Raw genomic sequence first — 15,740 nt, 5'->3', positions numbered from 1 at the left:
AATGAAAATGTAAGCACAGCGAAGAAACTGCTAGCAAATGTAGAGGGAAACCTAAGTTTCATTGCATTTGTCAACAACTATACTCCTTTCCTTATGCTTTAAGAAGTAAATAAGCATATGATGAAATCATATCATACACTGGCATTACATTTTTCACCTTAATTATACTATTGGATTTTCCTTTTGAAAGCAATACATACTCTTCAATAAATCAAACAACATAGGCATACAAAGGAATGAATGAGATCTAGACGTACTGACCTAATTGTATGACCATACATATATACGGCTGAAGACTTAAAGTAATGTGCATCATATAACCCAATTTGTAAAGCATAGGGGAAAATAAACCATTGTATATATATACAGAAGAGTGAAGCAGATAGAGAAATACAAAGATGGGTGGATGAATGGATGGATGGGTGGATGATGGATGGGCAGGCAGACAGCCAGCTGTGTACCCACAACATCATATCTGTATATCTGCTACCACAGAGGGATACAATTAGGGTACAAGAGAAGGGAGGGCCATTGGCTTGTCTTTGACATAACATCCTATCGAAATAATGTGATGCCATTAGTAGAGAGCCAGAGGACAGTCTAAGACCAGAATTCTACCAATGCTGCTGTCCTTAACAATCCGGATAACTCTGAACCAGTTAGGTGGTCTGTCTAAGCCAGAGTTTCCTATCTGAAAACTGTATAAGCATATCTGTTCAGGTTAACTCACAGATATAAACATATACTCATTCAAATATAAAGTATTACTAGTATTATTCTCAACCATCTCCCATGAGAAACGATAAAGGAAACCTCTCCACATCTTGGGACCAACTCATATTAACATCTCACATCTTTCAGAAGTAAACTGAAAAGTCCCTAAAGATCCACTACTATGCTCATTTTGGGCTCCAAGAGTGATGAATTAAAATGTTAATATTTTCAACTATAATTTACCAGTAGTGAAAATAATGAGAAATAGTCAAATTCAGGGTATATTTAGATGACAGGGACCAACAATGTTCTCTAAATGCCAGCCGTTTCATTGAGATTGAAATCATCCATTAAAATAATTTCCAAGATTATTTTATCTAATCTCACTTCTTAGCCATTTCTTCCTTCCAAACTTCTTTGATAACTGCTTTACACCACAACATTCCCAGCATCCTTAATTTCCTATGATTGACTTGCAGTCTATAACCCAAAATCCCACAGTGTTTTGGGTTACCTCTGTTGCATGATAGAAGCCTGCTGTGACTATGTCTTTGTGGACAATACCAGACACTACCTTCCCCGGATAATTAACATAGCTTAGTTGGGGCGGGGGGCAGGCAGGGCCTTGCTTTCCCATTCTCAGCTTCACGAACTCATCTCCTTCCACTTTCCCCCTCACTCCCTCTACTCCAGCCATCCTGGCCGCCTTATTCTGCAATCTCACCGAACCCTTTACCTCCTTAGAGCCGTGTGCTGGATGTTACTTCTTCCAGGGACTCTTGGCATAGCTAGACCCCTGATTCATTCAGGTCTCTACTCAGATGTCACCTTCTTATAGAAGCTTTCCTCTGCCCACCCTCTCTAAAATAGCCCACCCCATCAACTCTCTATTCCCTCATCCTGCCTTATTTTTCAGCTTGACATTGATCACTACCTAATACTGTACTATGTAGTTATCTCTTTACTTGTTTATTGTTTCCTCACCTAGAATACAAGTTCCCCGAGGGCAGAGAATCTTTAGTTTCTAGAAGAGTGATTGGCACATAGTAAATGCTCAATAAATATTTACTGAGTGAATGAATCAATAAAAGAGCAAATTACCAAAAAGTCTCAATTTTCTTCTTGACACAGTACAAATGGAGCCAGAGAGATGAAAAATACTGATTGCCAATTTACAACTTAGCTGCCTGAGAAAGTTGCTTGGCCTGAAATAATTTCTTGCAACACCCCCAGTCAGAAAAAGTTAGAACTAAAAATTACGGGACAGATGTGGAATCTTCTGCTTGGAGGCTGCATGGGTTGGTGGGATTCAAAGGGACCAGCTGGCACATCAAGCAGAATGGCAGCCACCATGATGGAGGGCTCCTCCGCATAGCATCAGGGCTCCTCCCTGAGGAGAAGTCTGCACCATCAGGATGGTCAGGCCACAGGCATTCACAGAAAATAGGGAAGAAATCACCCAGAAGTGAACTTCCCATTCAAGGCTGCCCACTGCCCTAGCTACCTCCCACCACCCTCAAGAGACTGGAGAGCAGGAACCTGGCTGTTTGAAAGCATCGAAGTTGAAAGTGAAAAAAATCCAAGAACCCAATAAACCTGCTTCGAGGATGAGATAAATAATAACAATAGTAATAAGATGACATCTACTCACTTTTTACCAATACGCTTCCGAAAAGATTGAGTACATAGTACTGAAATAGAATAGCACTGAAAACAGAATAAACTTAGGCAGCAATTGCCTTGTATTTGGAAAAAAGGGGGGATAGGGATGGGAACTGGGGAGGGGGAGAGGGAGAGAAGGAGGCAAGCAGAGGAAGACAGAAAAGAGAGGAGACGGAGGAAGGGAGAAAACAGATTTTCTGAAATAAGAAATTAAACTATGCAACAGATCAATATCCAAAGATACTATATAAAGCACATTAAAATGAAAAGCTTGTTAGTTGAGGTGAAGGTTAAAATAAAAAATAAAACTATATACTGTTTAATAGGAAATCTTTTGGTTATAAGTGATAGAAACTCAATTTGAACTGACCATGGGAAAACCAAGGGCTGCAGTTGGGCCTCAGATACAAATGAAGCAGAGGCTGGAAAGCTACCAGACCCTCCCACTCCCCCCTTGCTTCCCTCTATGTAATGCCTTTATTTTCTCCTTTCGCAGGTTGGCTTCTTCAATTTGGATGTGGATATGACCAAAGACAGCTCCAGATTCACACCTCATACTCTGCTACCTGAGAAGTCTCCCTCTTCACTTATTCAAATTTGAAAAATCCAGGAAGGACTTCCCTGGTGGGGCAGTGGTTAAGAACCCATCTGCCAATGCAGGGGACACAGGTTCAAGCCCTGGTCCGGGAAGATCCCACATGCCGCAGAGCAACTGAGCCCGTGCACCACAACTACTGAGCCTGCACTCTGGAGTCCACGAGCCACAGCTATTGACCCCATGTGCCACAACTACTGAAACCCGCACACCTAGAGTCTGTGCTCTGCAAGAAGAGAAGCCACCACACTGAGAAGCCCATGCACCGCAAGGGAGAGTAGCCCCTACTCACCACAACTAGAGAAAGCCCATGCACAGCAATGAAGACCCAACACAGCCAATAAATAAATAAATAAAATTTATTTTTAAAAAAATCCAAAAGAATGACACTGAGTAGCCCAGCTTGAAAGTCACATACCCATCACTACAGCCAGAGGGTGGGATGCTACATGGCAGCCCCCATTAGAAAGACACAGCTCAGTAAGGGGAGGATCAACAGGACAGAAAAATGAATGAGGAAAAAGCCAATTTGAGCAATCCTCCCAAACTCAAAGGACAAGGACATGCAAGTCACTAGATCAACTATGCAACAGACCAGTTCCCAAGGATGATAACTTACACAGTCATTTAATCATTTCTTGAATGCAAGTGTCAGGGAATGTTTGTAAGTAGTAGGGGCACAGGTGAGGCAAAAAGAGACAAGGTTCCTAATGAAGATAATTTCAGATAAAAATGCTCTTAAGGAAATAAAGAAGAGGGACATGCTGACATCAATCAGGGTGCGGTCAAAGAAAGACTTACTGAGGAAGTAACATATCAGCTGCTCTTAAACAGCAAGAAAAAGCCAGCTGTGCAGACATACAGGCAGAGAGCACCTGGCAGAGGGAACAGTGCAGATTTCACTTCTTCAGGAAAGCCTTCTACTGAGCGATAACAACCTCCCTTCCGCCTCACCCTCCATGTACATCAGGGCCTCACTAGTCAGGCCCTGCTTTCACACACTCTTATGGCATGTACACTTGTCTCTCAGTATTTTTCAGAGTTTGTAACTGCCTATGTGATAAATGTTTTTTTCTTCATTAGATATAACATCCATGAAAGCCAGAACTATACTTGTTCGCTTAAGAGAGACTTTAGAAACGTTTGTTAAATCATATGCTAAGGAAAAATTTCCTAAATGCAGGGGAGGAGTCTATGTAAATTCACAACTGAACATCATGGAACAAGATTGGAAATATGGTCTATTCAAAGATCTTGAGCACTGAGATGATCAGCAAGAAAGACACATTCCAGACTTAAAATCAAAAACATATATTGGGGGGCTTCCTAGGTGGCGCAGTGGTTAAGAATCTGCCTGCCAATGCAGAGGTCACAGGTTCGATCCCAGCTCCAGGAAGATCCCACATGCTGCGGAGCAACTAAGCCCGTGTGCCAAAAAAAAAAAAAACAAAACAAAAACAAAACTAGCTTGACAAGTTAAAAAGAAAAAAAAAAAAAACATATATTGGGCTTCTTGTTAGAAAACACTGTAATACTCCTCTCTCCATTCCTGACCCACTGACCTGCCAAAATCTACTCTTCTTCCTATATTCCTTTATCAGTGAGTTTTACTTCCATTTTAAGCCAGAAATATGAACATTCCCCTCCTCAAATGCAGTAATCCATGTCTGTTGATTGTACCTACTAAACATCTTCTAATTCCATGCTCTCCTCTCCATCTCCCTTCGTTCAGGCCTGTGGTGTTCTAAATTATTTACTTCTCTACAATCTCCCTTCAGATCTACCCTCCACAGTGTCTTCAGGGGTGGGGATGGGGTGGAGTGGGGAGGAAGTATCCCAAAGAGTATATCTGATCAAGTTATTTTCATAAAAAACCTTCAGTCAAGTTGGCACAGTAAGTTCATGCTTCAAAGCACCCTTCTGCTCGGTTCCAAATGCACAGCGATAATAGACATCGCCAGTTTTCAAAAACAACATAAAAACCTCCGAACCAGAAATATGGGAGAAATGAAAAATCAGTGAACAGGCCTCAAGCCACAGGGCTGCTGGGCTCTTGATCTGGCGGCCAGGATCCTAGAAATGAAAACTATAGTCATTGGGATTAAAAAGAAAAAACCCTCAATACCCAAGGTAAACTCCAAAATCTAACAGTTGAAGAGAGAATTGGTAATTAAAGAATAGTACTAAGGAATTTTTCCAAACTACAGCACAGAGAGGCAACAAGATTAGGAAGATTAAAAGTCATAAGGGACAGACTGTGAGACCCTAATATTCACTCAGAAGAAGTTTCAAAAGAAGAAGAATACAGTAATCACCAAAAAAGCAATATTCAGAAAGATAAGAGTTAGGAGTTTTACAGGAAAGCCATAGAATCCTCACATCAACAATGATCTCCAAACACCATGCAGGATAAATAAAAATAAAACTATACCTAGAAACACTGTAGAAAACCAGAAGAACATGCAGGATAAACAGAAACTCTTAAAGCTACCAATCCTTCTTTGGGCCTACAAGAGCCCACTGGCCACTCAGTCAGCAAACATTTATTCAACACCTCCACAAACCAGGTGAAGAAACAGAGATACAACTAATCTCAGTCCTCCAAATCCCCACAGTCCAGTGAAGGGACTGATGTAAAATAAGTTATTAGGGTAGAGCACCGTGTGCTGCCACAGATGTGTGGACAGGCACTAAGGATGGGTGGAAACCATGGAACTCCACAGGCAGTGGGAAAGACCGTCTGGTGAGTATCTGCGTGAAGCTTTGCTTGAACGTGAATATACACTGCAGGAAATAACAAAAGTAAAACTATGTCAATGACTAATATTTTTAGCTAACATCAACTGATGACTTACTATGTGCCTGACTTTCAAACATTATCTCTAATCCCCACAGCCACCCTCAGAGTTTATGAAGTCCATTTTACAGATGAACAAACAAAGTTTAGGGTAGGAAACTTTCCCAAAGTTATATAGTTAATAAACTAGGAAGTAGAGCTTGGCTCTATAAAAACAATAAAATATAGACTTTACTTTCTTTGGCTGACTGTAGTACACAAATGCAAGCTATTTTATTTGATGAGAACCTTGAGAAGAGACTGATTCTGCTGACACAGCACTGAAGTGCTAGCCTGGTTACTGGCTCTTTTTTGTTCACTGTCCTCTGCTGTCCATATGAGCACAATATACAAAGAGCACTGTGGGGAGACTGGCTGGACCAGCAACAGGTAACTATAAATTCATGATTTGCTTCTTGCTATTAGGATTCTCACCATGACTATATTTGTTGAAAAGGCGCAAAAGACGATCCAAAATATTCAACTAAGTATAAAGGTTTTGTTTAAACTCACAGTAACATAACTTCTAACAATAACAGAACAGGCTTGCGATGACCCGCAAGTCTATAATGTGTTTGTTAAGGGAAATTCATTTGTTCATCAGGACTATAAAAATGTTTGTTACAGAAAATCACATTTGCTCACGGAAGCTATAAAGGAACTCAGCAGCCTTGTGTTAAGTAACCCACCTCTCTATAGATGAGCACACCTACATTGCATTAATTAATCAATCCACCACCATCTCGCAGGTTAGTTCAATGGTTAGAGAATTCTGACTATTGATGTCTGACACCTGTAGAAAAAAATCATCTGTGCACTTTGAAACTAGATTTTTTTCTCACAAGCTCAGTCACTACATCGCACTGCTTAGGAACTGTTTGCCTCCCATCCCCACATCCAGTCCCTTCTGTAAGAGAAGTAATACCTCCAAATTTTAGGGATTTTTGGTTTTTAGAGCCTTAACACAGCTAAGATCTAAAGTGATTTTTTTACATCGAAATGTTTTCTTTTTCTTGAACTTTCTCTTTCCAGGTATCTTGTCTCTATTCAATTCATTCCAGTCGCCTTGAAAAGAAAATCCCCAATCATTCCTTTTTTTCTCCTACTTACCCAGGCTTCCTCTTTCTCTAAGCCTAAATACCTGGGTTTTTCTCTTTCTAAGAGAACCTGAAGTCAAAAAACAAACTCCCTCTCAAAAAAGTTGATTTTAATCATTTATAAGCTAGTGTAAATATAAACAAATGTATTACATATTCCAGAAAACTTACCTTTCACATTTTAATTTCTTAACTTTGGCTTAAGAGGCTTAGTTCTTACTCCAAGACATTATGACTTTAGTGTGTAGGTACATGGTAAGGACTCATCCTCAGGTTTTGGAAGACACATAGAGAAGCAGCCTATACAAAATTAGCCATCATAAGTCTGAATTATCTGCTTTCCTAAATTACATGATATAATGACACCAGAAAACTAAAATGGCAGTTACGTTACCAATGCATGCTACTTCTAGTAAAATAGCTTAACATAACTTTTTAACAACACTGAAAATTTGTTTTTTAAAATGTACCTTCTTTAAAAAATCTACCTTCAGTTTAAATATATGTGTATAATATATATGTACATTATATAAATGTAAAATGGCCTAAACATTTAAGTGAAATTAACTGCAATGTTATGGCTTACCTAACTTAGAATAAAACATACATAAAGCTATAAATACGCATTTCTAAGAATCTGAATTGGTTTTATAAAAAGAATACTATAGTTTGTTTAAATAAATTATTTGGTAGTAGGAAACATTCAACTGGGTATTTTTCAGACAATTTTAATTAAGTTCATTCTTGGTAGTTCAGTGAAACTTTGTTAGTATATTTTTAAGAACTCCTTAAAAATTAAGAGAGGCTGTGTAGTATAATAATAGAATAGAACTAAACAGCATTAGGATATATGTGTTTTAATCATGTTCAGCCATTAATGAGCTGAGCAACCTTACCTAAAACACTTAATCTGAGTGTTAACTCATCTTTGTAAGAAAGATAAGACATGTCCTTCATTCCTCGTGTTGTAAAGATCAAATGAGATACCATACATGGAAATACTCTATTATTAAAATCTAAACATGCTCAAACAACTAGATACCATATAGGAAAGAAAGAACTTTACCTCCAGTATTTCAGGTGAAGTACCTCTAAGTATAATGTGACCAACTATTAACCTCAACAAATAAACAAACAAAAACTACAATCAGTATAATACAGTGTCTCAAAAGTCTGAAAACAGGGAAAATCATGTATTTACTGTAAATTTTTTGAGATTAACAATTAGACTCATTGCTTTAAACTGACTCCACCTGAAAAGCTGTCTGAAGGTTGAAGAAAAACATATTGAGAACATTATTTAAAAATGTTAATTAATGTACTATTTGAAAATAAGTTTCTCCTGTTTCCCAACTTTTCTGACTTGTTTTCTCAACTTTTTTCCCTGTAGTATCACTATTAATAATTACTGATCATGTCCTATGTGATAGGCACTGTTATAATGTTGGAGATGGAGCATGGACAAAGCAGACATAAAATGTTCCTGCCCTCATGAAACTTACTTTCCAGTAGGAGGAGGTAGATGATAAACAAATAATAAGATAAAACATACCCTAAGTCAGATAAGAAATACTATGAAGAGAAAAGAAAGAGAGAAAGTGGCTAGGGCATCACAGTGCAAAGAACAGGTGAGGCTGCTTTTTTGTAAGTAGGGTAGATCTAGAAGGCCGCACTTATAAGATGACTTTTTGAGCAGAGATCTGAAGGATGCAGAAAGTGTTGCAGGTATCTGGGGACTCCAGGCAAAGGGAACAGCAAGTGTAAAGACCAATAGAGAAAAAAAAAGTTTTTTTTTTTCTATAATATCTTCTACTTTAAGCTTTCCTGTGTCTCTTCCTGATAACCTGTTTCTAGGGTAGGATCCATCTGTAGAGTACCTGGATCACTACAATTTCTCTTTGATTAATTTTTCATTACAGACTTCACTCTCTGCTTTTTTTCTTCTTTGACTGAACAAAATCATTCTTATTGAGCAGTTTTTCAATGATCACATTCCTTTCTTCAAATCTCTTGCTATCTTTATGACTTCCATTCAATAAAATTTACTGATTATCTACAATGTGCCAAGGCCTGATAGTAAAAAGATGACTGACATATGGTATATACCCTCAGAATTTAGCTAAGGAGAGACATATATAGTAGATAAGATACACTGTAAAAAATACCACTCTGACGTTAAGAATAAAGTGTTGCAGCAATTAATTCTGCCCAGTGAAGAAAAGAACAGAGTTGGGGATACAAAGTAAGAGGGCTCTGAGCTAGGATTTGAAGACTAAATAGGAGTTCAAAAAGCAGATAGTGAGGAAAGAATATTACAGGGAAGAAGAAACATCTTAAAAGTTCAAGCACAGAAATGTAGAAGCAAATAATATATTAGGAATCTTTGGTGATGCAATGTGCTAGACTGAAAACTAAGGAAGTAAGGGTCGAAAGGTAGATTGGGAACATGTTGAGAGTCCTGACTTTATCAATGAGAACCGGTGGTTTTGAACTATTTCAACTGCACACCCCATCAATAACAAATTTTTGTACATGCATCCACCCCCAAATATATATATATATTTATTTATTTACAAATTAAATTATGTCGAGAGCTACTATTCTAATATGTTACACTCACTAGGGAATAAACACAAAAAGAGAAGTATAAAAAAGATAATGAAATAAATAATATTTTCCCCCAATGGAATAATTTTTCATTAATATTTATTAAATGAATAGTGTGCATCAATGTTATCAATCAATAACTAATATACCTTCCATAATCAACAAATGAATATACAGTTGACCCTTGAACAGCATGGGTTTGAACTGCGCAGGTTCACTTATATGTGGGTTTTTTTTCAATAAATATGTACTACCGCACTATACAATCCATGCCTGGGTGAATCCAAAGATGTGGAACTGCAGATATAAAGTTATATGAAGAGTTTCCACTGTGCATTGGGTGGGGGGGCAGTGTCAGTGCCCCAACCCCTAAGTTGTTCAAGGGTCGATTGTACTATGTATGCTTCTGTTGACAATTCAGTTCTAACTTGCATTTTTTTTTTTTTTTGCTCTCTTGATGGTAACAAATCATCAAGAGTATTTATAAAATTCAACACAGCATAGTTGTACTTCTTTAATCCTAAGCTCAACCATTAGGGAATCTGAAAGACCTTTATGATAGTGTATTCAAACATATCCACATATACCATACCCGTACATATAAAAGGTATAAATGAATAGGTTTTTTTGTATATTTATAATTGCATGCTTATCTATTTTGTCTTTCATAAAAGCTCATAAATTCTTTAAAGCAGGAGCTGACCCTCTCCACTTAAGAAATTATCATAGTGCTCAGTACAGTGATAAAATAGGTGTTTTGTAAAGAACAAAAATGACTATATTTCATTCACTACTACCCAAAAAATTATGCCCTTTTAAAACCTAACTCTTGGGCATGCAAATTTTTAATTAGTATTTAATTTTAATTCTAATAATAAATTTAACCCTAATGGAAGTTGATGTCTTTACAATTTCTGGATTAAGAAGTGTAGCATGCTCAAAACCCAAGAAGATATTCTCCAACTTCATAATTAAGCTTCAAACCTGACCTAAAATAAACACTTAAAAAAAGAGAGGATATAAACCATGACCAAGTGGGATTTATGCTAAGAATGCACACTTGATTCACTTATGAAAATCAGTGTAATACACCATATTAATAGAATAAATGGGGGAAAACACATAACATCAACAGATGCAGAAAAGGCATCTGACAAGAGTCAACACCCTGTCCTGATAAAGACACTCAACAAATGAGGAATAGGAGAGAACTTCATCAACCTGATAAAAGGTATCTATGAAAAACCCATCCTTGACATCATACTTAATGGTGAAATACTGAAAGCTCTTAAGATCAGGAACAAGACAAGGATGCCTGTCCTCACCACTTCTATTCAACACTGTACAGGAGGTTTTAGCCAGGACAATTAAGGAAGAAAAAGAAAGAGGCATCCAGATTGGAAAGGAACAAGTGAAAGTGTCTCTATTTGCAGATAATAATCTTGTATGTAGGAAATCCAGAGGAATCCACACACAAAAAAAATAATAATAATTACAGCTAATAATTATTACAGAAAATATTACAGCAAGGTAGTAGAATATAAGATCAATACATAAAAATCAGATGCCCAGTTGAATTTCCACACATCAGCAATGAAAAATCTGAAGATGAAATTAAGAAAACAATTTCATTTACAGTAGTACCAAAAAAAAAAAAAAAAAAAACCTTAGGAATAAATTTAACAAAAGAAGTATGACTTGTACAATGAATACTACAAAACACTTATGAAAGAAATGAAAGAAGACCTAAGTAAAGGAAAAATTTCTTATGTTCATGGATTTGAGGAAATAATATTATTTAGATGGCAATATTCCTGAAATTGATCTACAGATTCAATGCAATCTCAAAAAAAATTCTAGCTGCCTTTTTTGCCGAAATTGATAAGCTGATGCTAAACTTGATGTGGAAGTGCAAGAGACCCAGAACAGCCAAAACAGTATTGAAAAAGGACAAAGCTGGAGTTGCAAATAAAGTCACATTCCTTATTTCAAAACTTACTACAAACCTACAATAATCAACATAGTGTGGCACAGGCATAAGACTAGATGTATACATCAATGGAACACAAGAGTACAGAAATAAGCTCATATATCTATGGGTGATTGACTTCTGTAAAGGTGCCAATATAATTCAATGGGGGAAGAATAGTCTTTACAACAAATAGTAGTGGAACAACTGGATATCTGCATGTAAAAGAATGAGGCTGGACCTCTATCTCACACCCTTTGTAAAAATTAATTCAAAATGGGCCCAAGATAAATATAATAGCTAAAACTACAAAACTCTTAGAAGAAAACATAGATGTAAATCTGTGACTTTAGACTAGACGAGTTCTTGCATATGACACCTGAAGTACAAGCAACCAAAGGAAAAACAGATAAAATGGACTTCTTCAAAATTTAATCAAGAAAGTAAAAAGACAAACTATATAGAAAGGGAGAAGATATCTGCAAATCACCTATCTGATAAGGGTCTTGTATCCAGAATATATAAAGAACTCTTAAAATTCCAAAAGAAAACAGTTAAAAATGGACAAAGGATTTGAACAGACATTCCTCCAAAGAAGACATATAAATGGTCAAACAAGGACATGAAAAGAAGCTCAACGTTATTAGTCTTTAGGGAACTGTAAATCAAAACCACAATAAAATACTATTTCACATCTACTAAAACGGCTATAATAAAAAAAAAAGATGGACAACAACAGGATTAGCAAGAACGTGGAGAAATAGCAATCTTCCGACACTGCTGGTGGGAATGTAAAATGGTACAGCTGCTAAGGAAAACAGTTTAGTGGTTTCTCAAAAAGCTAAACACTGACTTACCATATGACCCAGCAATTCCACTCCTAAGTATACACCCAAAGAAACTGAAAGCAGGGACTCGAACCGATACTTGTATGCTAACATTCACTGCAGCATTATTCACAGTAGCCAAAAGGTGAAACCAACCCAAGAACCCATCAACAGATGAACAGATAAACAAAATGTGGTAAGTACATACAAAGGTATATTATTCAGCTATAAAAAGAATGAAGTTCTGATACATCCTATAACATGGCTGAACCTGGAGGACATTATGGTAGGTGAAATAAGCCAGACACGAAAGGAAAATACTACATGATTCCACTTATACCCAGTACTCACAATAGGCAAATTTATAGAGACAGGAAGTAGATTCGATCAAGCAGGGGAGTTACTGCTTGATGGCTACAGAGTTTGTTTGGGTGATGAAAAAGTTTTGGAAATAAATAGTGGTAATGGTTGTGCCACAGCGTGAATGTAATGAATGCCACTGAATTGAACACTTAAAATGGCAAATTTTGTCATATCTTTTATCGTAATTAAAAAAAAAAAATAATATACCAAAACCCATAGTATTGTGCACTTTAAATGGGTGAACTGTATGATATATGAGTTACATCTCAATAAAGCTTTTTTTTTAAGTGAAGAAAAAAGAAGAACTGAGCTCTCAAGCTGTAAAAAGAATCTTATGAAAGAATCTTAAATGCATATTGCTAAGCAAAAGAAACCATTCTGAAAAAGCTACTTATGGAATGATTCCAACTGTATGACAGTCTGGAAAAGGCAAAACTATAAAAACAATAAAAAGATCAGTGGTTGCCAAGGGTTCAGGGCAGGGGAGAAAGGATGGAGAGGTGGAGCACAGGGCACTTTCAAGGCAGTGAAACTATCCTGCATGGTACTGGAGTGGCAGGTACACGACACTGCATTTTTCAAGACCCACAGAACTGCAGAACACAAAGCTTGTGTAAACTAAGGAACTTTAATTAATAATAATGTATCAATACTGGTTTAATTGCAACGAATGTACCACACTAATGCAAGATGTCAATAGGAGAAACCATGTGTGGGTGGGGAAGGGTACATGGGAACTGTACTTTCTGCATAATTTTTCTGTAAACCTAAAGCTGCTCTAAAAAAGACTCTATTTTTTAAATGTATACTTAACACAGAGACTGCACTGAATTTTATCATCTTCCATGATTCATAAGACTATTCACTTTAACAAATTATACTTTTACATTAGATGGAGAGGAAGTGCTGATTCGTTTACCACAGGCACCACTGAATCATCTCAGTTCAGCATCCTATATAGCCTTTCCCTACTTCTCCTCTTCCACCCCCGACAAAATTACTTTGACCTAAATTTCTGTATTCATAAAACTACTTCCTTCATAATCTTTGAAGATTCCATAGTCTTTGCAAACACTTTCTTACATTTATGACTAAATTCCAGTCTAATTATAATTACGAATTAGTGACATTATTATATCAAAATACCATGCCTCCTAGTTTATTCACTTTGTTCTTTTTTTTTTTCACATTGCCACGCTGATTTTATTTGGTCTAATTATATAATGTGTTTTAAAATATACAAGTTTATATAAAACAAAAAACATCTCTAATGCTACCAGTACCACTTGGTAAACTCATATAATTTTATATACATAAACATAATTTTTTAAACAAAATTGGGACCATTTTGCATCTTCATTCATTCATTCTTTCATTTATTCTCTCACTCAGCAAACGCTGATGGCTCCTCTTCTGCCAAGACCCAGCAATGGGCAAGGTAGACGAAGTCCCTGCCCTCATGGAGCTGACATCTTTGGGGGAAACATAGGCAAAAAAACATACTTGCACTCCTCAAAACCATCCTATGAGACAGATACTGTTATTATCCCAATTTACAGAGAGCTAAACTGAGGCCTTGAGTAATCTAGTAAATTGCCTGCGGATACACAGCTAGGCAGTAGCAGACTTAGGATTCAACCCCAGGTTGAATGACAACCCTATTTGATGACAGACTCTGAGCTTTTAACTCAGATATCTTAGTATAAAACACTGATCTTTACAAAATGGTACCAGGGGTAAAAGGTTGGATTAGCTCTCCAAAATAATATATTTACTCCAGGGATACAGTTCCTTGACTTCGATCACGAAGTTTGTTCACGGAAAATTATTCATTGCTATTTTGTCATATTTAAATAGAGCAGGACCTCAAGTCCAACTTTTTAACTTTTTTGGTGTACTTGTTTTATTTTTTTCACTTTATTTTTTAATTCAATTTATTTAGACAAAAAAACAGTTCACCCATTTCTCCCCTCTCCCGACCTCCACCCTTGATAAGCACTAATCTGTTCTCTGTATCTCTGAGCTCTATGAGCAGGGGTTTTTTTTGTTTTTTTTTTTAACTCCACATATAAGAGAAACCATACAGTATTTGTCTTTCTCTGACTTATTTCACTTTACATAATGCCCTCGAGGTCCAAAAGAATGAAATCTTGCCTGTGCAACTACATGGATGGACCTTGAGGGCATTATGCTAAGTGAAATGTCAGAGAAAGACTAATACCATATGAGCTCTCTTACACGTTCATTGTCTATGAGCTATCATTTTAGCAGGTACCTAAGTGTGTGTCACACATCCTTTCGAAAAAATATATATATATATTGTTCTCTAAGGCACTCAAGAGTCAACACAAAAGATTAAACTGAAAACCATAACTGTCCCAGAGGAAAGCTAACTAGTACATTTAAGAACAACTTTTTCCCAGCTCCTGTTTTAAAATGATCCCCTCCCAAACTCTTAATCTTTACTGGCGCACTGTATAAACTTCTTTAACTGGTACCTTGATCTTTTCCAGCTTCATCTATGTGTTGAAAATCTTGTAGTGTTTGAAGGTTACGGAACCCCTCTCTGCAATGCTGGATAACTTTCTTTGATCCATTCTTGATGAGGTAATCCATTAGGGTAAGGGATTTATACACATGGCGCCAGTTCTTCCCATGGTCGTTGAGTCTCTGCCATAACATACTCATAATCTCTGAGAGAGAAATTGTGTTGAAAGTCAGGTCACTGATATCTAGCATCAGAGAGCTAGAAGGACCCCAAGGATCATTAGAAGTTGCTTCTCTGACTTTTATCTCCGCATCTGAGTAATTTTTCACAAAGTTTTTCACTTGTCTCCTGAATGCCATAGGTAAGACAAATTTGAAGGTGAGATGAGGGATGAGAGCAATGGAATAGGAGTTTATGTGCTTGGCTTAGAAAACCCTTGAGAGGTAGTTTTCCCTCCCCAGGTCTGTAACTCCCGGATACAAATGATTAATCTCCATCCTGATAAGGTATCAATTTCCTGCAAAGGAAGGCATAAAAAATATGTAAGTTAAATATTTTTTTAAATGTCTATAGAAGATCAAT

The 15,740-nt window shown here is 36.9% G+C and overlaps 1 protein-coding gene across 1 annotated transcript in view; it reads right to left on the bottom strand.

The window, feature by feature from the left end:
* The window catches only part of ENTHD1 (ENTH domain containing 1), a 96,864-nt gene extending 81,347 nt beyond the window's left edge, over positions 1–15,517 (bottom strand). The window contains exon 1 of the mRNA XM_057743304.1: positions 15,169–15,517. Coding sequence (XP_057599287.1) covers positions 15,169–15,517 — 349 coding nt within the window. The remainder of the gene's footprint in view (positions 1–15,168) is intronic.
* Between the last annotated feature and the right edge of the window lie 223 nt (positions 15,518–15,740).

Source organism: Hippopotamus amphibius, chromosome 7 (genome assembly GCF_030028045.1).
Source record: "Hippopotamus amphibius kiboko isolate mHipAmp2 chromosome 7, mHipAmp2.hap2, whole genome shotgun sequence".
NCBI classification, from domain to species: Eukaryota; Metazoa; Chordata; class Mammalia; order Artiodactyla; family Hippopotamidae; genus Hippopotamus; species Hippopotamus amphibius.
Note: the sequence above shows the minus strand (reverse complement) of the source record. Positions and strands in the feature narration are given on the sequence as shown.